The sequence below is a fragment of the Crinia signifera genome, chromosome 6 (genome assembly GCF_055691185.1).
Source record: "Crinia signifera chromosome 6, ASM5569118v1, whole genome shotgun sequence".
In the NCBI taxonomy this organism is placed as follows: Eukaryota; Metazoa; Chordata; class Amphibia; order Anura; family Myobatrachidae; genus Crinia; species Crinia signifera.
In genome coordinates, this window is record NC_139222.1 from 146,955,507 (window position 1) to 146,978,754 (window position 23,248).

At 44.2% G+C, this 23,248-nt stretch overlaps 1 protein-coding gene across 3 annotated transcripts in view; it reads right to left on the bottom strand.

Annotated features, from left to right (window-relative positions):
• The window catches only part of DHX8 (DEAH-box helicase 8), a 36,988-nt gene extending 17,250 nt beyond the window's left edge, over positions 1-19,738 (bottom strand). The window contains exons 1-11 of one of the 3 annotated variants that reach the window (XM_083147572.1): positions 19,583-19,738; positions 17,578-17,731; positions 14,190-14,275; positions 13,296-13,368; positions 10,778-10,863; positions 8,383-8,492; positions 6,927-7,277; positions 5,730-5,874; positions 5,294-5,497; positions 3,778-3,865; positions 41-138 (exon numbers count right to left, since the gene is read on the bottom strand). In XM_083147572.1, coding sequence (XP_083003698.1) covers positions 41-138; positions 3,778-3,865; positions 5,294-5,497; positions 5,730-5,874; positions 6,927-7,277; positions 8,383-8,492; positions 10,778-10,863; positions 13,296-13,368; positions 14,190-14,275; positions 17,578-17,686 — 1,350 coding nt within the window. In that variant the 5' untranslated portion in view covers positions 17,687-17,731; positions 19,583-19,738. Of the gene's footprint in view, positions 1-40; positions 139-3,777; positions 3,866-5,293; positions 5,498-5,729; positions 5,875-6,926; positions 7,278-8,382; positions 8,493-10,777; positions 10,864-13,295; positions 13,369-14,189; positions 14,276-17,577; positions 17,732-19,463 lie in introns of all 3 variants that reach the window. The other 2 variants (XM_083147573.1, XM_083147571.1) reach the window with 2 other exon arrangements.
• Positions 19,739-23,248: the final 3,510 nt, after the last annotated feature.

A 23,248-nucleotide genomic window follows, 5' to 3' on the forward strand; every position in this document is an offset into this window, starting at 1 on the left:
TAATATTTGTTTATTAATTTAACAAAAAGAACCTCCTCACCTTTACTATTTTAATTGGGCTCATGTCCATGCTCTGTTTTGTGTGTCCTCTTAGAAACGGAGGCTCCTCTTCCACCAGCTCAATCTCCAGATCTTCATCTAAATAGAAACAGAAAATGCGTAATGGAATATACAAACTTCAAACTCTCAACTTCACTTTCTCCAACTGCTCCTCCCCCCTCCCATCCCATACCTATCCTGACCACTCGCCCCCGCACCCCCACCCTCCCAATGACCCCCCCTCGCTTCTGCAATCCCAAAAACCTTATCCACATAAATACACAACCCACCCATCCTCTTTCCTGTGCACTATGGAACGCCAGATCCATCTGCAACAAACTCCCTGCCATCCATGACCTATTCATCTCTAGAGCATTCCACCTCCTTGCTATCACCGAGACCTGGCTCTCCACCTCTGATTCTGTCTCTCCAGCTGCTCTCTCCCACGGTGGCCTCTCTTTCTCTCACACTCCCAGGCCTGACGGTCGCCAAGGTGGCGGTGTGGGTTTTCTCCTCTCAGCCTCATGCACCCACAGTGTCATTCACCCTGAACCCTCTCTCCTTTTCTTCTCCTTTGAGTCTCACTCTATCCGTCTATACTACCCCTACCACCTCAGTGTCGCTGCAATCTACCGCCCCCCTGGCCCTATCTCCCAATTTCTTGACAACTTCGCCGCCTGGCTTCCACACTTCCTCTCCTCTGACCTGCCATCTGTCATTCTTGGTGACTTTAACATCCCCTTGGATAACCCCGCTGATCCTGGCACCTCCAAACTCCTCTCTCTCTGCTCCTCTCTTGGCCTATCTCAGTGGACCACCTCTCCCACCCACATCCAAGGACACTCCCTCGATCTCGTCTTCTCTCGCTCTTGTTCCCTTACTGACTACACTATCTCGGCTTTTCCTCTTTCTGACCATCACCTCATCTCCTTCTCCCTCACCGCTTCCCCCTCTCCCACCCCCCCTCCCAAGCGCATTGTCTCACGGCATAACATCAACACACTTGATCTTGCTGCCTTCTCAAACACGCTGTGTCCTCTTCTCGCCCCAATCGCCCTCATGTCCTGCCCGAACCTCGCTGCCTCCCTCTATAATGACACCCTATCTTCGGCATTGGACTCTGCCTGCCCTCCCTCCTCTATCCCCCTTCGATGCTCCAACCCCCAACCGTGGCACTCGCCTATCACCCGATTCCTTAAAAAGTGCTCTCGCACTGCTGAGCGCTTCTGGAAGAAATCACGCTCCCTTGCGGATTATCTCCATTTCAAATTCATTCTTTCCTCCTTCAGCTCTGCCCTTGCTCTGGCCAAGGAATCCTACTTTAAGTCCCTCATCCTTTCCCAATCATCCAATCCCCGCAGGCTCTTCGCCACCTTCAACTCCTTGCTCTCCCCCCCTCCTCCAGCTCTTCCGTCCTCCATCGTAGCCACTGATTTTGCTACCTACTTTTCAACCAAAATCTCCTCTCTCAGGACTGCCATCACTGCTGCCATGACCTCACCCTCTCCCTCCTCCCCTCCTACATCTCCACCCCCCTCCCCTCCTTTCAACCCCTGTCCTCATTTTACCCCACCACTGCTGCCGAAGTCCACTCTATCCTTCAATCCGCTTCTCCCTCCACCTTCCCGCTCGATCCTATTCATTCCAATATTATCCGTCGTCTCAGTCCGTCAGTCTGCTCTCACATGGCTCACCTCTTTAATCTTTCCCTATCCTCTGGGATCTTCCCTTCCTCCTTCAAACACGCTCTTGTCTCCCCAATTCTCAAAAAAACAAATCTGGACCCCAACTCTCCATCCAACTACAGGCCCATCTCCCTCCTCCCTTTTGCCTCCAAACTCCTAGAACGTCTGACCTATAATCGTCTCCTAAGCCACCTTACTGCTAACTCCATTCTAGACCCCCTACAATCCGGGTTCCGCCCTTTACATTCTACTGAAACTGCCCTGACCAAAGTCACTAACGATCTACTATCGGCTAAATCCAAAGGCCTCTTCTCTATCCTCATCCAACTTGATCTGTCGGCTGCCTTTGACACTGTTGACCACCCTCTCCTGCTCAACACCCTCCGCTCCTTTGGCATCACTGGCACGGTCTTCTCCTGGTTCACCTCATACCTCTCCGATCGCTCCTTCTCCGTCTCCACTCCGAGCTCCTCCTCTCCTACTACCCCACAGCCAGTCGGTGTTCCCCAAGGGTCAGTCCTTGGCCCTCTTCTCCCTCTTCACCACCTCTCTGGGCACCCTCATCAGCTCCTATGGTTTTCATTACCACCTTTATGCTGATGATACCCTAATCTATCTCTCCTCCCCCGACTTATCCCCATCACTCCTGTCCAAGGTCTCCGAATGCCTCACGGCCATCTCAGCCTGGATGACCCAACACTTCCTGAAACTAAACATGGCTAAAACTGAACTTCTAATCTTCCATCCCCCGAACATCCCCTCTTCTCCCACTATCTCCATCAGCATTGGTGAAACCGAGATCACGTCCACCAACCAAACGCGCTGCCTCGGTGTCATCATTGACTCCTCCCTCTCTTTCACCCCCCACATTCGTGCTCTCTCACAGTCTTGCCGCTTTCACCTACGCAACATCTCACGCATCAGACCATTCCTCTCCACTGACGCGACCAAAATTCTCATTCACTCTTTTGTCATCTCCCGCCTTGACTACTGCAACATCCTTCTCTCTGGGCTACCTCTCACCCGCCTCGCACCTCTCCAATCCATTCTTAACGCTGCTGCTAGGCTCATCTTCCTCTCCCGCCGCTCTACCTCCGCCTCCCCCCTCTGTCTATCTCTTCACTGGCTCCCCATTCCTTTCCGAGTTCTCTTTAAACTCCTCACCACCACCTACAAGGCTCTCTCCTCCTCCACAGCTCCCTACCTCTCTTCACTGATCTCTATCCACACTCCCTCCCGTCCTCTTCGCTCCATCGTTGACCGCCGACTGACCTCTCACCTAATCACCTCCTCCCACTCCCGTGTCCAAGATTTCTCTCGCGCTGCCCCCTGCACTGGAACAACCTCCCGCCACCCATCAGGCTATCCGATTCCCTTACCTCCTTCAAGCGCTCCCTCAAAACCCACTTTTTTCGACTAGCCTATCCCTCCTCCTAACCTCTTTTGATCCTCCTATCCTGCCTCCGTTCCCCTCCGTTCCTACTTATGCTGATTTTAGTTCTACCAGCTATACCCCTATTCATACTGTATTTTTCAACGCACCCTGTACGTTACCTTGTAATTTGTTTTTTTGTTTGCTATGTACGGCGCTGCGGACACTTTGCGGCGCCTTATAAATAAACGTACTACTACTACAAAGTGTACAACAGCCAGAGAGGGACAAAATTCTACATGTGAAGGTATGCGACAAGTCACTGTATGCAGTGCTATGCCAGCACCACGACACAAACCAAGTTAATATCTAAAGTTATACTACTGACAGCAGCATTTTAAGTACTGAACATATACGGTTATTCAATATAATGTTTTATGTAATGCATTTTAGTGTGTGAAGAATAGAAGCGAATGTGAGGAAATATCAGATCATTTACAGATTTCAATAAGTAAATCTATGGATTAAGGGGCACAGAAGCCGTTCCAAAGCTAGTGGCCTGTTTCACAACTCTAATCCACTGATGTATAATACAAATCTTATTAGTTGATATAAATCTATGTACAGACATTTGCTCCTGAGCATCACAGAATGTTTAACCTAAACAAATGTATTACATACCTTCTTCGTCATCCACCTTAGGCAGGATACCAGTCTCTTCATCGAAATCTGGAAATTCTTCTTTGGATAGGACGTTGGCTGCAATCATCTAAAACCACAGAAATATAAACAAACTGTAATAATCCAATATACAAACTGGGATTTTAGATGTACAAATTTGCACAGTGTGCTGCACTGGAAATACGACAAGCAATTATGCAGTAACTTATGTGCAGTTAGTGTAAGCAAATGTCTCACTGCTTGATAGGTTTAAAACCATGCTGTAACTAATATCATTTAAAAAAGTAGCAAGTCTCGGAGAAGACTAACAAATGAGCTTTTATACTTAAGTGAAACCCTTTTCTCGCAGAACATTGTGGTCCCTGGAATAATGTGATCTAGAGATGCAGGTAAGGCATAGTTAATTGAAGCAACATTTTCTTTTTTGATATCAATACATTTGAAAGATTACTTCTCATAGGATTCCCCAGTAACAATATCCTGCTTTAAATGAAGACAACCTATGATAGAGGGGTATTTATTTAGGGGAAAAAAGCACACAACATTTCTTACAAAGAATGGATCAACAAGAGATCCTAATTCAGAAAAACTTCTTGTACTAGCAAGCTGAAGATCCCCAGTGACTCCTCAATAGTTCCTGAGAGAATGACAAACAATTGGTCGCTGCTGCTTAGTTGTGTTCACTATGCTTTAAGGCTACTAAGGACACAGGCGGCAGCCACATTGGTTGTGGTCAACGCCTGCATTAGTAAAGCTGTTCTTGCTAGGCGATACAGTTGAAATCCCGATGCAAGGGATGCCGACAGTCAAAACACCGGCATCCAGACTAACGGCCAGAAGACTGGCGCTGGAATAAATACTCGGACAAAGCTGTTGATGCTGGAACCCTGAATGTAAGCATGCAGGGCGGGTAAGCGTTAGGGATGGGGTGTTAAGGTTAAGCAACATCATATAAAGCTAATAGTTTTTCCTCTATCTGGTCACTTATTGGTACATGCACTGTGAAATCAATAATTCTGGTCTTCCATATTTGCATGATTAGTAAATTTACCAAAGATCCTTGTGTTCTGCGCAGGCTGACATGTTGCTGCGCTGCCAAACTCTACAACATTATTATTATAATTTTATTTATAAGGCGCCACAAGTGTTTCGCAGCGCCGTACAAAGGAACAATACAGGGAAACAAAGCTTGGCATAACATTGAATAAATAACAAAAACACAGTACAAATAAAGAGCGCCACAGATCAATACACATTACAGCTTAAATATAAGTAGTGAGGACTCAATCAACATACAACTAGAGGCTAGATGCCAATGATGGAGATGAGTATGCGGACAAAGATGGTCACTGAGTGTTGGAGTATAGGAGAGCTGTGAGTGACATGTGAAGAGAAGTGGGCTTTGACAACAGGAGGGAAGAGGGCCCTGCTCAGAGGAGCTTACAATCTAGTAGGAAGGGGAGAACAACATGTTCTTTATTTTGCATCAATTGAAACTCTATGTGTAAAGATGTACCTGCTTAATTTCCCACTTTTCTGGGTCTGAGATCTTGGTGAGCCGTTTTCTTTCCAAGGTGTCATCTTCAACCTCAGGGGCATTTACCAAAGAAAGGTGGCTAGGCCTATCAGGGTTCCGCATTGAGGCTTCTTCATTGTTCTCACCAACCAGGTTCCTCCGTCTATTAGGATTTAGATCTTCCCCAGTATCTTGATCCACATCCTGTAGTCAGAAAGTTGAACATTACTTTACACATAAACAAGCAAGTCAAGCCTATACAAACTGAAGCACACACTATGTTAGGTTTCCTCTGGTTCAACCCATACTTCATTTTTACAGGTCTATTAGTGCATCCAAACACATACAGTATCAAACAGTTCATTACTGGGTTCTGTCAAAGCTATTGTGTCATACATTAGCATTTCTTTACAGAGCATTGCAATTATATACTTAACTTCATACTTAGACTGGTTTTGCATCCGGTGAAGGAAAGAACCTTAATCTTTACTCTTTGTCCTTTGCTTACAACATCAGCCACATTTGCCACTCGCCCTTCTCTACGTAGCTCTGATATATGTACTAATCCTTCCCAGCGTTTCCTATTGACACAAACAAACGGTTAACTCACAACAAAACATAAGTTGGGTACACACTTTTCTAAACCTTGGCAGGTTCCTCTTCCAACCAACTAGTCTGCCCGCCATTGGACAAGTGTGTACCCTCTGCCAGGATGGTTCAGCAGAGGGCAGTATGGTCTATGGCAACATTTCCCTTCAAAATATCACAATGCCATTTTTAAAATTCAAGATGGTCACAGCAAGCCAATAGTGTCTTGCCACATCATTGCTCCCCTCTGCAGGCCTATATTAACCAGAAGGAAGCAGCAGATGGCAGTCTGACAGTGGAGGCGCTCCTGAACAGAGAATATGCCAGAGGAAGTGGACAGTAGCCATGCAAATGAGCTTACACATGATGATGCCAGAAGACGCCAACCACCTTAAGAGAATATTGTCACAAGCCCTGATGAGACTGCCATCCACCAGGTAAAAAGAAAAGATGCCATAAATCCTGGAAAAACGGTGGCAACATAAAAGATTAAAGGCCGCTGACCCCAGGTGAAGGCACTAGCTAATAAATTATTAAAACACGGTTTTGTTTTTTTGGTGGGGCTGGGGGCTATAAAATCCCCTGTACCCATAGTTATTTAATTCCTCTTTGCCATCACATTATATTCAATAAATCCCCTTTGCCCGATAGCCATATTCATTTTTTGAGCAGATGCAGATTGGAGGTCTGCTGAAAAATTGGACAACGGTGTAGCGAGGATTTGTTGTAGAATCTGTAAGCAGTAAAACTGTATAAACCAGGGCTGGGCAACACCGGCCTCCAGATGTTGATGAACTACACATCCCAGCATGCCTTGCATCAGTTTCAGCATGGCCACATAGCAAAACTAATGCAAAGCATCCTGGGATGTGTAGTTCATTAACATCTGGAGTGCCGGTGTTGCCCAGCCCTGGTATAAACAATCCGATCTGAGGCCTGATTTGGCTGGGATTGGAGTGTGTATCCAGTTTTTATCTAAGAAATAACAGAAAAAGATTACATTGTTTGACCTTTGAACTGCATAACAAAAAACATACACATTTACCTTAGACCCTCCAACTGAACAAAACAACCAAACTGCATGATACTGGTGACTTTGCCGTTGTAAATATCCCCAATAGCAGGCTCCTCAGGTGGTGGCCTGTCCACATGCTTCTCTCTCCAGCGTTCACTGTTCTTTTCATTGTGCTGCTCTCGGGTCCGGTGGTCCTTGGAGGGACTCCGGCGTTCTTTTTTGGGGCTACGACTCCTATCCTCTTTAATGGGGCTGCGGCTCCTTGATCTGTGCCGATCAGACTTCATTTTTTTGCGGTCTCTGGATCTAGAGCGTGATCTGTACTTGTGCTTATGATCCCTGTCTCTGCTACGACTGCGGCTTTTCCTTTTCTTCTTATCCCTAAGGACAGAAGAAACAATTCTCTCTGACAAGCTATATAAGAAAGGCTGCGTGCACATTTATGATAATGCTGCTAGTACACGATTAATTCAACAAATAAAAATATTTATAGAACAACAATGTTACAATATCTGTTGGTGGAGGGCTAGATTGCTGTCTACAAGGTACGGTTAAAGACTAATATGCAGAAATAGAATATATTAACAGAAACCCCCAATGCATCTAACCCAACTCAAAAACAAGTTTGAATAAAACTGTATCCAACTGTATCCACACTGTTCTGCAGGAACTCAGGTGATAAAACCTGAGGTGGTTTAACACCTGAACAGCTTCTTATAGTGGGGCAGATGTATTAAGCCTGGAGAAGAGATAAAATGAAGATAAGGTAAAAGGAGATAAAGCACCAGCCAATCAACTCCCCACTGTCATTTTCAAACATAGATCATTGGCTGGTGCTTTATCTCCTTTCACTTTATCTTCAGTGTATCTCTTCTCCAGGCTTAATACATCTGCCCCAGTGTCTGATGTTTTGCCTGATTCACTGGGGAAAAAAAAACACAACATAATCTGGCTGTAGCTCAAAGGCCCCGGCAGCAGGCTTGGTCCCGGCATGATGACCCCCAGAGGCGGCGGTGGCGACCCCCATCGGCACCCAGCTGTGACAGAGGAAGATCAGGCCCGCAGGCCACAGCCTCTGTACCCCAGCATCAGCAGGAGCCCTCTATGCCGTGGCGGCGCCCCCCACCTCAGGGAGGAGGTATGATTGACTATAGAGGACAGCAGCATGGAACTCAGCCCAGGGGATGCCCAACTCCAGCCCCAGGCCTCTCCCCAGGCCTCAGTGTATTCCCTGTGTGATAACTGTACTGTGCTTATATGGTTACCTACCTGGCTGCTGCAGTGATCAGTGGCGCCGTTGATGGCTGTCTAGGCTGCTAGGTGGGCATGTCGTCCCCGCATGTAAAGTCTCAATGTAATGTATGTAATGCCTCCCCCCTCATCCCTGCTTGATGCTGCACTGTAAATCCACAAAAAAAATCCTAGTGTGCGCAAGCACACATGGCCAATAAAGTGGATTCTGATTACTCCCAAAAATGATACCTACTTGTGCTTAGTCCTTTTGTCTTTTTCTTGCCCTTCCATACTGGGCATTAATGCTTCAAGTGCTTTCAAGGCATTTGCAGCAACCTTCAGATCCTCTGGATCCAGCATGCTCTGTTGACATGCAAAATACAAGCCACATTACTCTCTAAGCAAGCAGCACCTATACACTGGAACATTAGAGTATAGAAAGGTTTATAAAAAAAAAAAAAAGTCAAATATATCTTGCATACATCTACCAGGAGATACCAAGGGGGCCAAGTGAAGGAATGTGGGGCCCAGTCAGTCGTGATACCACAGCATGTACACTATAGTATCTGCTCTGTATGGGCCAATGCCAGAGTAGGAAAGAGCCTCGCATATGCAGAGAGCCTGTACAGTTTAATATCTAATCTATAGGTCCAATAATACCATGGAAGAACATACTTTTTCCTCCTATTAATCCTTTGAGTGCCTCAGAAGGATCTGGCGATCTGCAATGTGTAAAGTGGGGCTCTGGTGAACGTGTATCCTTGTATCCTATATCTTGTGCCATCTGACTTTTCTGGAGGGTCAGCTGGACTTCCATCTAACCGGGGATGGTAACTACACCTATTCCAGTCTTGCATTGGGACTCATGTTTCACGCTAACTATCTCCTGTTTATTATAAGTGTAATTGCATATTAAAGAGTTTTGAATTTTATTGATCTACACTATTGTGGCCTTTTTTTGGCTTATCTTACATATGCCTTAATTGGGAAAGTGAGGAGTCTTCCAGGATTGGCATTATTGGAGCAGCTGTTGTACACTTGCTGTTTTTGCCTGGGGACTTTAATCCATGCTTGTATTAACTTGCATATTGTAAGTGTACATCTATCATTAAACTTTCACTATTGTTAAATGATCTGCACCATTATTTGCACGCCTAATGGCTGTACGAGTCAGGATACTTTTTCAGATAATCTAAAAGGACAGGAGAAAAACAGCCATTGGAGAATTTATTCTACAATTTAAAAGTGACAGTATTATTTTATTGTTTCCCACACATGTTGTAACTTGGAGCTCTGGTTTAGCCTTTGTGTTTTTACTGTTACCTATTATACCAGTACAAACTAAAAAAAACAGCAAACGCAGTATCAGTACCCTATAAACATCTAAGTTGAAATTGCCTAACACACACAAAGTATATACTTTATTTGCTGGCATATAGGACTACTTTTTTTACCCTGAAAAACATGCCTCCAAGTGGGAGGGTCATCTTATATGCCGGGTGCACTTCAGTTGGGATAGACATAGCTGCCCATAGTGGCCTCCCGATGCCCGCCCACCTCATTCTACGACCGTACAATTGTGACAATGACAGGTACTGTAATGGCACTAATACTAATGGCACTCATGTAATACCAGTATAATATAAATTAACATGTTGAAATCATATCTGATGTTCTTTTACGTTTTATTTGGTGTGTGGAAGGTGTGCGGAAGAGGGGTTAGTCTTATACGGCGAGTATATAACTAGTGTTCCCGTTAGGCTAGGCTCTCGCAGCGCCCCGCTAAAACAGCCTCAGGGGAAGCCCAGCGTCGCCGTAGACGGCGATGCACGGCGCTTCCCCGGCAGCATAGTGGCTTTGGAGGAGCCGGTCCCACCCCCTTTGATGATGCCGGCGGCCCGGGCACGCCCCTTTGATGACGCCGGCGGCCCGGGCACGCCCCCCAGCTATGGCCCGGTCTGAATCCTAGAGTGAACACTATATAACAAACTATATATTGAGTGGAAATGCTGGGTGGTCGTCTTATACGCCGGCAAATATGGTAAGTGAACTCCAACAATCTCCCTCAGTATACACACAAAAAGTGAAGTGTCAATGTATGCAATTATCCTCTTTTTATAAAATTAGAATTTTTTTAAATCAGAATAAAAAAATAAAATAAAAACTTTAACACTGTTTAATTTAATTTTACAGAAATATTAAATACATTTTCATATCTCAAAAATTAGGGCTAGTGTTCCTGCTAGGCTGTTTTAGCGGGGTGCTGCGCCCTACCCGATTTTTAAAGGGCAGAATGCGCCCTGCCCCTCTAGAAGCGCCCCGCTAAAACAGCCTGCTGCCTGCCGGAGTGCACCGGTGAAGCCCAGCGCTGCCATAGATTGCGGTGCACAGCGCTTTCCCGGCAGCTCGGGGACTTAGTTACGGCTGGGCACACCCCCTTCAGTGTCGCGGCGGGCCGGGCACGCACCCAATTGTGACGTGGCGGCCCGGGCACGCCCCCAATTGTGACGCGGCGCCCCGGCACGCCCCCAATTGTGACGTTGGCATGCCCGGTCCGCCCCTCCAGCGCCCTGTCCCGTTTGGTTCCTAGAAGGAACACTAAGGGCCAATTGAAAAATAACCATGGCATAAACATGAAAAGTACTTACTCGAACATTGGGATTATCTGGTCGGCAAAGCGCAGGAAATAATTCTTTCATCTTTTCTTTTTCATTTTTGGGCTTAAGCAATGCTTCTAAAATGTTAAAATATAGACAAGGTATAATGCTATGTGTAAAATAAGGATATATATTGTTCAAAGACTATCAAGTTATATTGTGCAAGCTAAACTGGACATTACAGCAGTATGGAATATAAAAAACACATGCTTTAGTACGAGACACAAACATATACCTTGTTTCGTCAGTCACTGCTGCCCTACTCCTGTATGTAATAATTACCATGCAGCTACTCCTGAGGGACAGATTTAATTGCAGAGAACGGATCCCGGAAGCTTCTGCATGTTAACTGCAGGAGGCAGAATCTGCATGCAGCCTATGGAGCTGCTAACACAATCTGATCACTATAGTGCACATGTTCTCAAAGTCGGTCTTCAGGACCCCACACAGTGCATGTTTTGCCGGTCTCCTCACAGAATCAAGTGAAATAGTTAGCTCCACCTGTGGATCTTTTAAAATGTGTCAGTGAGTAATGATTGCACCTGCCATGTGACCAGGAAAACAAACTGTGTGGGGTCCCGAGGTCCGAGCGCTATAGTGCTAAAAAAAAAAAAATGATATAGTGCTCCAAAAAAAATGTGCAACACAAGCTGCCAATTACAGGTCCTGGCTAACTAAATACGACACATACCCCTTTCACAAGCCGTTTTGACCCGGTAATTAGTTCATGTGAAAGGGGTTACCGTGTCCCAAAAACGGGTAGCAACACGGCAAAACAAACTGGTAAAAAAGAAGACCCGTTTCCTGATCACACTATGGAGGAGGCAGCGCCAGCTCTAAGTTCTGCCTCCTCAGTCAACCCCGATGACGCACCGACTCCCCGCCGCGCCCCCTGATGCTGTCAGCAAACCAGCATAATTGCTGGTTCGCTGTGGGGATGTGAAAATCCCAAAATGAAGGTTCACGCCGAGACTGACCCATTTTAAAGTCCCGGTGCGAACCTTCATTTTGCGATGTGAAAGCAACATCAATGTTTTGACGAAAGAATGTTGCACTAAAAACAACTTCCTTCCTACGGTCACTACAATATTTCACAATACACTTATGTAGAGAGGCACAGTGATTGCATCACATGCTGACCACGCCATGTGGTATATTTAATGCTGATTAGGCGACATATGACACCAAGCAATGCCAATTGCTCGCCCTCCTAACCGCCCTTAGTATTCAACTGACCCCCTGCACTCGCCGTTTCCACCTCGCCATTTCTAAGAGGCCACCAAAACAGCGAGGCCCGCGGCTATATAAAGCGGGCTCAATCCATTACCCGCGAACCTTGCTGTTCGGGGAAATACTTGCCATCCTCTAACGGTGAGAATTCCCGCGGCACATAGAATAGGGCAAACGGCTGGCGAGGGGGTTTGTTTTCGCCAAAAACAAGCCATCTTCACCATAAAAACCCCCTCGCATTGAATACACCCCATTGTGTGCCCCTTACTGCTGTCAGTGCACTGGGGTGTGCATCTGTGACAGGAAAAAGAACAAAAGAGCATGCCTGAAGGCGGCGGGGTCGCCTATGTGCTTGCAAATAAAAAGTTAATTCCCACTGTTTTCGAAGCCAGCGTCTCTGCATCTCGGTAATCTGCCATCCTCGCAGCTTACCGAGAAACTAGAATGAGGGACAAAGTGCCATCAATAAAGAGCAGGTTTGGGCTGTTGTTTTTTACCAAATAGAAAGTAATTCTCTACAAAGAAAAGGTTTGGTAACAGAGGGTTAGGGCTAGGAATAGTCAGACACAATAGAACATCAATGTTACAGCCAAGACACGCCCATAAAGAGTAATAAAGCTATACAGGAAAACAACATACAGAAAATGTAAGGAGGTCCCGCAGGGTGCTTCGGTAATTAGACTCTCTCTCCACAAAGTTATAGTCGGGATATTAATACTCAAAAAAGAAAAATCATACAATAGTGTAATAACGTATGATTATGTTGTTCAGAAATATACACAATTAAGCATAGGACTCATACCAAATAAAAATGTGTACACATATAGTAGACAATAGCGCTTATTGGTTCTATTGAAGAAAGGAAAAAAAGTGATGCCTACAGTATGTGACTGGAATCGTCTCTCAATAAGCGCTATTGTCTACTATATGTGTAGACATTTTTATTTCGTACGAGTCCTATCCTTAATTGTGTATATTTTTGAACAACATAATTATACATTACACTACAGTATGCTTTTTTTCCTTCTTTTTTGGGGGTATTAATATCCCAAATATAACTTTGTGGAGAGAAAGTCTAACTATCGAAGCACCCAGTGGGACCTCCTAACATTTTCCTTATTGTATTATTGAAGTGGTTCTTCATAGGTTTGTGGAGGTGAACCTCAGGCTGCTAGAAGCGCACAAATTATTAGTTTTTATTTTTCACAATAAACAGGAAAATAAGCCCAGAGAAACCACAGTATGTAATATGATATATAGACTCAAAGATCACACAAACCTTTGCTTGTTGATGGTTTTGTTGGTGGCCTCATGGTCTGAATCAAACGCAATAAATTGCTAATAAGAGAATCCTGTAAACACATAAATAACTCATAAACCTACTGGAAACATTCTTTTGAGTTTAAAAAGTACAACAGTGTATAAGATTATCCAGAAAATGGTTGCCTGCTTCAGGTTATAAAAGGTAGAAAACATCAACCTAGTTGTAAAGCGTTGGGTACGAGGATAAAGTATCCACAATAGGTAAAGTGTGAGGTCAAACCCATAATGGTATTAATGACATTGTAACCATTTTATGTGTTGGTTTTAGACCATCATACATGGCGGTGTGCAGCATGTTTGAAGTTGTAAAGCCAAATACTGATGCTTTACATAACATTATCACTATTCCCTATAGAAAACATCAATATTTGTTTTTATTTTAATTGTAGCTCTACTATTATGATTTTTGATATTATCCCCTTATGATTCCGTGCTCTTAAAGAAATTATTCAGATGCATTTTTATTCGGACGTCTGCCATTTTTGTACCAGCAAAAAAAAAATTTAAACTAAACTTTAAAAGGTAACGAGAATGTTAATGGGAGAACCAACCAAAATCTGCTGTGTCTTGACTGTGGCCTGCAATTGGTCCACTTATTCACCTCACACTCTACATTGATTCTTGTTTATCCTTGTGAGAGTTGCAGCGTATACAAGTAGCACCCAGATAGAGGGAAGGGGCACTTCAGTATTTATCAAAGTAGTAGGCCAGTTTAATGCTGCAAGATACAGCGACTGTAGATCGGTTAAGCGTAAATCCTACTTTTCTTAAATTGTATAGGCAAAACATATCTTGGCTTTTGAAGCACTTTTTAAATGCACAACAGTGAAGACCTGCCCAAAGCACTTACTGTGAATTCTGCTCCATTTTTCTCCAAAGCAGATTTAAAAGAGTCAAAAGTAGTCGACTTCTCTGCGATATCGATGACAAATTCAGCTGCAACAGAGAGCAGTTGTATAATTAGAGATCATAATACTTTTAATGTTATAATTTAACAAGCTAGGCATGCACTGCTCAACATGGTGGAGGGGAAGGATCAAAGATCAATAATCAGAGCATTTACGTACACTGCACAATGTATAGAGACAAATCGCCAATCACACCTTCAAGATGGCTGTACAACCATCACGGTGAATTGGACAGATTTGGAAGCCTAATGATGGGTATGATTGGTCAGACATTTTTGGGCTGTGAACGATAATCGTTCATAATGATCCACTGAACGATAATCGATCACACTAGTCGTTAAGATTGGCTGATTTTTTTAAATAAATGTTCAGTGTAGGACCAGCAGGCACCACAGGTACTAATGTTTACAAAAACATGTAAAAAAAAAAAAAATAAACAATGCTAAGCTTCATGTATTTTAAGGTCACATTTATTCATATATTTTTTTTTAACGGTTTCATAGAAATGTTGCAAATTGCATTTATCTGAATTGTTCTTAGTTGGCAAAAAAAGCTTATGTTACTTCAAGATTTACTCTTTATTTCCCAGCCTTGGTTCCAGCCAAATTCGGAGCAAGAGCAATGCGGATTTAAGTATCCACAACTTAATGGAATGCAGTTTTTAAACTGTGAAATATGTAATGTTCATGGAAGTTTTTATTTACTCTTAACAATGCAACAAACAGAGCCTAATGGCCCCCATACACTGGTTCGACCTGTCTGAGGCACAAGTCAGACCTGATTAGCACTGAACTTCCCGGGAGTCCTTCATCTAATTTATCGCATGTAAAAGGACTCACAGGGAGCTGGCAGGGAAGTCTAAGGGGCCCCATACATTTACGGCAACTTCTCCCCTCATAAAATATATTGCATGTGGTCCTTTTATATGCAATATATTGCATGCAATCCCAGCCAAGCTTGCCTGGCTCAGAAGCAATGCAAGAGATTGCTTTTGCAGCAGGGGAGACTGGTCTGGTGCAATGCACAAAGGATCACGCATTGCATCGGACCCATAGATAGGAATTATCTTATGTGCAGCAAGTTCAACCTCCAACTCGATAAGCAAGGGACCACGCATCCAGGCCAATGTGAAACACATGCAATTTTCCCCGTTTTCATGGCCCCATCCATCTGAATCAGGTGAAAACAGGCCAAATCGCACCAGCGTATGGACACCTTACATATGCGTCATCTATGCAGTTTTGTGCAATGGATAGTAGTGTCTTTTCTGCAAATGGGAGAGTTGCAGTCTATGCGGCAAATAACCACAGAGTATGCTAAGAGGCGCAGCTGTGCTCAGTCATGCAAATACCAATACCAATTGAACTATATAAAAAAAATTATTAAAACATAATAATAAACAAAATATACATATTTTCAAAAGTGCACTTTGTATTAACACACAAACAGACAAGACTCACAACATATAAGAATTAAAAGTCACTAGTTTCAATGGCTGAGGCTATGAGGCTAGAAATGGCTCTTTATTCCTTTGGGCATAAATGTGCAAATTTATTGAGGTGTAGAACACCTTATAGTTACCAGTCCCGCTCTTGGTGGATGTTCCTTGGCATTATTTTGTAATCCTATATGGAATAATATTCGTCAGGTTTGCAGTTTCCCTGCCTTTACCAGAGTTGTGCTCCGGACAATGGAGATACTGAGATACAGGAACTGAGGAAGCCGCTGATGTGTTCTACATAGGCGGAGAAACGAGTTTTGAACTGTGTTTGTGCCCAGAATACCGCTGCTACAAAACCGCTGTTAAAGTACCCAAGTGTGGCTTGCTGGATTCCTATTGGTGCAGGAGTACCTCCCATATCTCCATTGTCCGGAGCGCAACTCTGGTAAAGGCAGGGAAACTGCAAACCTGGCGAATATTATTCCATATAGGATTACACAATAATGCCAAGGAACATCCACCAAGAGCGGGACTGGTAACTATAAGGTGTTCTACACCTCAATAAATTTGCACATTTATGCCCAAAGGAATAAAGAGCCATTTCTAGCCTCATAGCCTCAGCCATTAAAACCAGTGACTTTTAATTGTTATATATTGTGAGTCTTGTCTGTTTGTGTGTTAATACAAAATGCACTTTTGAAAATATGTATATTTTGTTTATTATTATATTTTAATAATTTTTATTATATATTCATATAGTTCAATTGGTATTGGTATTTGCATGACTGAGCACAGCTGCGCCTCTTAGCATACTCTGTGGTTATTTGCCGCATAGACTGCAACACTCTCCCATTTGTCTCCTAGAGGTACACACCCTCGAATTAGGGGCTGCAGCAGTGCCCGATCATTAATGACTGTCATTATACATTGAGATACATCCTTTTAATACATTGTAGTGCATTTGTTACTGGCGCTTTTGTGTGACTATTGTCACAAATCATTAGTTTTCCTTACTGCAAAGTTCTCTATCCTGCAGTGGCATACAAACCTACCCAGAAACTAGCAGGTGTGTCATTAAAAGACAGCAGCTTTTAATCCAATCAGGTGCCACAACAGTTATACACAAAACACAGAATGATAAGAGTGGCTATGATTCACTGCATTTAAATGCATGGAGCTCTACCCCATACAAAATGTCACTGTTCACATGTAACAGAATAGGAACTACTGAATTGGAAAGCTTTATCCAAAGTGGACAGCCACTTCAGTATCGATTTAGAAGGTTAAAAGAATTAAACACAATCGCTTTGGCCTTGGTCTCTGTATGGTAAAAACTATTTTAAAAAAATTCTAAACAGTTTGCAATACATGGGGAAAATCTAGTCAATTAACAACCACAATCTGTAGGTGTTTGCCTTAAGCCAGGCATGTCCAAACTAATGCCCTCCAGTCATTGTGAAACTACAAATCCCATCATGCCTTGCCACAGTTTTTCTATAAGGGAATGCTAAAAGTATGTGAAGGCATACTGGCATGTGTACTTTCACAACAGCTGGAGGGCCACAGTTTGGACATGCCGGTCTTAAGCCATACTGACTAGGCACAAAGAACATGACTGCAAAAATCCCCACCGCTGAGTGTCCAGGGGCCAGGCAGCACTGCTGTGCACTAGATCACTGGCTGTGTGCGGCGTTTGAAAGGTCACACCACACACAGTCAGGCAGCGGCTTAAGCTGAGCTCATCCTACCAAGAAGGGAGAGACAGTGGCAATCCGGGAAATTTTCCGGGAAATTGTCAGTGTTGGTACTGAAGTATAGCCTGGAAAACTTCTGGGATTACCACTGTAGGGGTGTTAACAGTCCGCATACATTATCTTTTTAGGACTCACCTAAGTCTTTGTCGTTAATCCCCAAATGGTTATCCAGCTCAGTGCAAACTTTGGAGACTAAAGAAAGATACTCAAGTTTACGCAGCTCTTCAAGCACAGAGTCTGCCATGTTTACTACTCAGGATGAGAACAGGCTGGTGTCAGCAATTATGATCTAGAACCAAATGAGAGAAATAGTGATCAAGGTTTAGTAAGACACACATTAGCATTTTAAATCTTTTTTTTTTTGTGTAATGTTCAATACATTAACAGAGCAGTATTATTGATAACAATGATCATTCTATGGAGATTCTACACCAGCCCTCCAAATGTTAATGAACTACACATCCCAGGATGCTTTGCATTAGTTTTGCTATGTGGCCATGCTGAAACTGATGCAAGGCATGCTGGGATGTGTAGTTCATCAACATCTGGAGGGCCGGTGTTTCCCAGCCCCACACTGTCAAAAAAAATAAAAAAAAAGTAGCTAGTAGAGAAATTGGTCGATTGTCTCACCACTTATTTACAAGTTTACAACTATAAATATGTTCACTTCTTATACTCGACTAGAAGCATTTCCCTTGTTATTCTCGCTCAAGGTGCGTACACACGGCAGCGATACATCGCTCAGTATCCCGTTTGCATCAGCGACCAGAGATGGTCGCTGATAAAAAAGAAACTGCCGGGGAGCCTGGCAGTGGAAATTAGCTGGTAGGAGGAGCATGTTCCTGCGACCAGCGATCACTACGGGGGGGAAAAACGGGAGCGCGCATCCGGCTATATATCGCCGGTTCACACTCCCATCATGGGCAATATGGTCGCTCAGCGACCATATTGCCCGCGAAATTAGCAAAAATTGCCCCTGTGTGTAGGCACATTTAGTAGAATATGTAGACTGGTTTCAGAATCTTAACTGTCCTTACAACACATTATGCCTGATTCTGAGCTGCACAGTGCCACATCTGCTACACCCTTTGGCAGTGGCATTGTACTACTGCTAAAAGGAATAGCCACTCCATGCGCCTTGATACTCACTGCCAAGAAACACCTACTTCAAACAAAACAGCAAGCACCTTGACGGTGGCCACATTGTGCAGTGAACCTGCACAGCATGTTTTGTCATTTAGACACAAGCACAGTGAAATTGAGAAGAACTCCATAGCACTCAGAATAAGGGTCCAAACCCAGACTTTAAATGCCCAAATCAAGCTCTTTAAAGCTGCTTTGGTGTCTGACGGGCATCTTCTCTATTCCTTAAAAGACGTGGCACATTTCCCACAGTTACAGATCACTCCACATTGGTTCTCAACCTCAGTCTTCAAGTACCCGCAACAGTTCACATTTTCCAGAATTGCAACTGAACTAATTAGCTTCACCTGTGGATCTTTTGAAATGTGTCACTAAGTAATGAGTGCACCTGTGTACCTGCTGAGTGACCTGGAAAACATGAACTGTTGGGGGTACTTCAGGAATGAGGTTGAGAGAACCACTGACTTACAGTACATGCATGCAACGTGTCACTTTGTGTTCTGCAAAAGGACATCACAATACATCAATATTAATTATTTTTCTTTGCAACCACACAGGTTACATTGATGTTCAGAAGCACCCCACCTGTCACTGACCTGCCCCACACGTGTCCTGAATACTACTGTCCACACATAGCACCCCTGATGTGATATCCAAAACAACCATACATGTTCGTGTCACACACTCCCAGATTCACCTGCCCTCATACCACACACTCCCTATATATATCACACAACTCATCTATAACTAAACTACAGGACGACGTCGGCTCATATAATAGAGGGCCCCTAGCTTCCTCGCTGTTTTGATCGCTACTTTGTCCCCCCAACTAGGATACCCATCCATCTGGTTACATTCCGTTTATCTTCCATACATACCGCCCTCCTATGTCAGTTAAGGTCAGCGTCCCGTATGATGTGTAAGCGTATCCCCAATTCAGATGATGATCACCATAACGATGTAATTAGGAGCCCTTAAAACCCACCGTCACACTCACATAAAACAACTTCCCAGGTAACCACGCCAGGCCCCGGTCACAACAGGAAGTGAGCGCTCCGTAAATCGCCGTCGCATCCGCTGAAGTGACACTTCCGCCTTTACCAATATGGCCGCTTGCTTTACGCCTGCTCAATCTCAGCTTCTAGCGCCTCTACCAACATTGAGGAGACCCGTGGCGGCCATTTCCGGAGTCAAAAGCTCGACAGTTTTCGAATTGGAGTCCGACTACGGACAGTTTATCGTATTACACAATTGCACAGGGCACTACAGTACATCGTACGGGTTATGACAGCTCCCAACTGTCATTTTCAAGCAAATATTTTGGAGCTGGACACATGACAGGAGCTGATTGGCTCGGGCACCATTTATCATATGAAATGTGTTTTATCATTCACAACAAGTTTTATCACTCATTGATAAATGAGGCCCTTATTCTAATCACAAAGCTCCCCTGTGTGTTCACACAGGGGAGCGATGGGAAGCGACTGTGCATGCACATATACTGTTATGCGCATGTGCAGTCGAATGTGGGAGCATGCGTGGCAAACTGCTTTTTCGCCATCCCGTTTGTGGCTAGTAGTGGGGCGGCAACGACTGGCTTGGCTCATGGGAATGCGTTTCATGGACGTTCCCATGGTAAATTCCTGATGACGCGGGGGCGGGCAGCTGACATCAGGGGATGTCAGCTGTCCGCCCACGCAGGGCACTCACAGATGTAAGACACCAGAGAGGTGTCTTACATCTGCAAACGCTGTAGAAATCATTTGATTGTCGGCGACCATGAATGATTTCCTCCTCGTACGTAAGCTGCGAATGGATGTTTATGCCAAACATCCATTTGCAAGGGGGAACACGGTGGGCAGCATTAAAATTTTGCAGCTTTGCGTGTCAACCAAAATAACCTCCATAGTCCCATTACTGACAGCAGCCATAAGTTCCAGTATTTATGATTTTATAGTCAGGACAACATGTGACACATGACATCAGGGGCATGTCATGTCCTGTGGCATGCTGTGCTACTATGCCCCTTCCAGTCTCTGCTGAATAAAAAAAAATGTTTGTTACTACAGTGTCTGAATCAGAACAAAAGTCATTTTAAGTGGGACAGGTGCCTAAATTAAGGACTTCTCCCCATTATTTTTTACGGTGAAATATTATGGTGAGTGCAAGGCATCTGTGCTTTAAATGTAAACAATTTGGTCCAGATGGACTTGGAAATGTTGAGTTCAGTGTATCTTTAACCCCTTCCCGACATTTGACGTATATATACGTCATGGCCGGTATGTACTTCCCGACACATGACGTATATATACGTCATGGCTTCAAACTGTCACTGCGTCTAGAGACGCAGTGACAGAGGGACGATGTCTGCTGTCCCTGACAGCAGACATGTCCCTGCATGCCCAGGGGGGGCTGCGATGCCGCCCCCCCGTCGGCGATCGCTGTGATTGGCTGTTCAGTGTGAACAGCCAATTACAGCGTTTTCTGTGTCACCGGCGAATAACGTTCGCCGGTGACACAGGGATCGGAGGTGATTGGTGCTGTAAAGTACAGCACCAATCACCGCGGGGTGTAAGGGTGACACTGGTGTCACCTCACCCCGCCCCCAAAGGCCGTGATTGGTTCGTCGGACCGACGAACCAATCACAGCCATGGAGGGGGGTTTAAACTAACGGTGACTGCACTGCAGACGCCATTCCGGTCTGGAATTGCGTGCAGTGCGGTCACCGTGCCTAGCTGCCGCAGTATACTGACCTGAACCTTACAAAATACTTACCTGATCACTGCCTGGATCTTGCTACTTCTTGCTGTGACTTCCTGTGCTGTGTTGTGCTGCTGCAGTGTCATCGAGTATAGATAGAGAGATAGAGAGAGAAAGATAGAGAGGGCTAGTGACAGAGAGTGCTATATTTTGTGCTGCTGCAGTGTGATAAAGTTATAGATAGAGAGAGATAGAGAGAGAGAGATAGAGAGATAGTGACAGATTGTGCTATATATTTTTTATATAACTGACTGCTGCCCCCCCTTTTGTGCTGATCAGTATAAATTAACTGATCAGCAACTTTTTGGGGGCGCAGGGTTTTATTTTTATATAAATACCTGTCAGTGCTGCTGCTGCAGTGTCATAGAGTGATAGATAGTGAGAGATAGAGAGAGATAGAGAGAGATAGTGACAGAGAGTGCTATATTTTGTGTCTGCTGTCCCCCTTTTGTGCACCCCCAGCAACTTTTTGGGGGTGCAGGGGTTATTTTTTATATATATTACTGTCAGTGCTGCTGCTGCAGTGTCATAGAGTGATAGATAGTGAGAGATAGAGAGAGATAGTGACAGACAGTGATAGAGAGTGCTATATTTTGTGTCTGCTGCCCCCGCCTTTTGTGCTGATCACTATATCTGAGGTGATCAGCAACTTTTTGGGGGTGCAGAGGTTTTTTTTTTTATATATACCTGTCAGTTGCTGCCAGTTGCACTGTCAGTTGCACCAAAGGTTGTGCACCTGCTGCCCCTCACTGGTAATCAGTGTCGCATCAGTGATCACCTTTTTTTTTTTTTGAGGGTGCTGTGGGGTCTTTTTTTAATTTTTTTTTTACACACACTGTGATTTTGTGGGTGTCCTGTGGCCACTGTGCGCTGATTAGTGACGTACATCACTGATCAGCTTTTTCGGCATAGGGTTGATCTATTTTTTTTTTTTTTTTTTTGATCAAATTCCTGTTGCCTTTGAGCGCTGTTCAGTGACGGACGTTACTGACCAACATCTGTGCTCAATTTTTGGCGCAGGACCTTTTTTTTTTTTTAACCCCTTCAATTTTTTTTTTTTTTTAACCCCTTCAATTTTTTTTTTTTTTATTGGGATCAAATTCCTGTATAAAGTATTTTTTTTTTCTGCACTACATACACACTACACACTACATACCCCCCTGGGTTGAAATAAAGTTTGTACCCCCCCCTACACTATACACGTGTTGAAACATTTCACTACCAGAAACACAAAAATAAAAATGGCATCCCAAATGTCATCCCAAATGTCATCCCAAATGTCATCCCAGTCATCCAGAAGAATGTATTCAGCGGAGGAGGCATATGCCATGCTTGCCTCTGACTCTGACACAGCCAGTGAGGCAAGCGGGGAATTTGAAGGATTCGTCTTAAGCTCCTCTTCCTCCTCTGGTGATGAGGGACCCCCTCAAAGACGCCCCCGTAGAGCAGCTGAGACCCCCCCCCAATAATTGATCTCGTATGGACCCCACCACCAGACAATTTTGAGCCCCAGGTTCCTGAGTTTTTGGCCATGCCAGGAATCCAATTTGATTCCACAGGTCTCAGAGAAATTGACTTTTTCAAATTATTTTTCTCTGATGATTTTATAAATTTAATGGTGGACCAAACTAATTTATATGCCCAGCAGTTTATTGCTCAAAACCCCACGTCATCATTTGCTAGGTGGACCCCTGTAGATGCAGTAGAGATGATGACGTTTTGGGGTCTGGTGTTTCATATGGGCATAGTAAAAAAGCCAGAAATTAGGCAATATTGGAGTACAGATGTTCTGTACAGCACCCCATTTTACCGTATGGCCATGACTCGGGCTCGTTTTGAGATGATCCTTAAATTTTTGCATTACAATGATAATGTACAGTGCCCACCCAGAGATGATCCCAC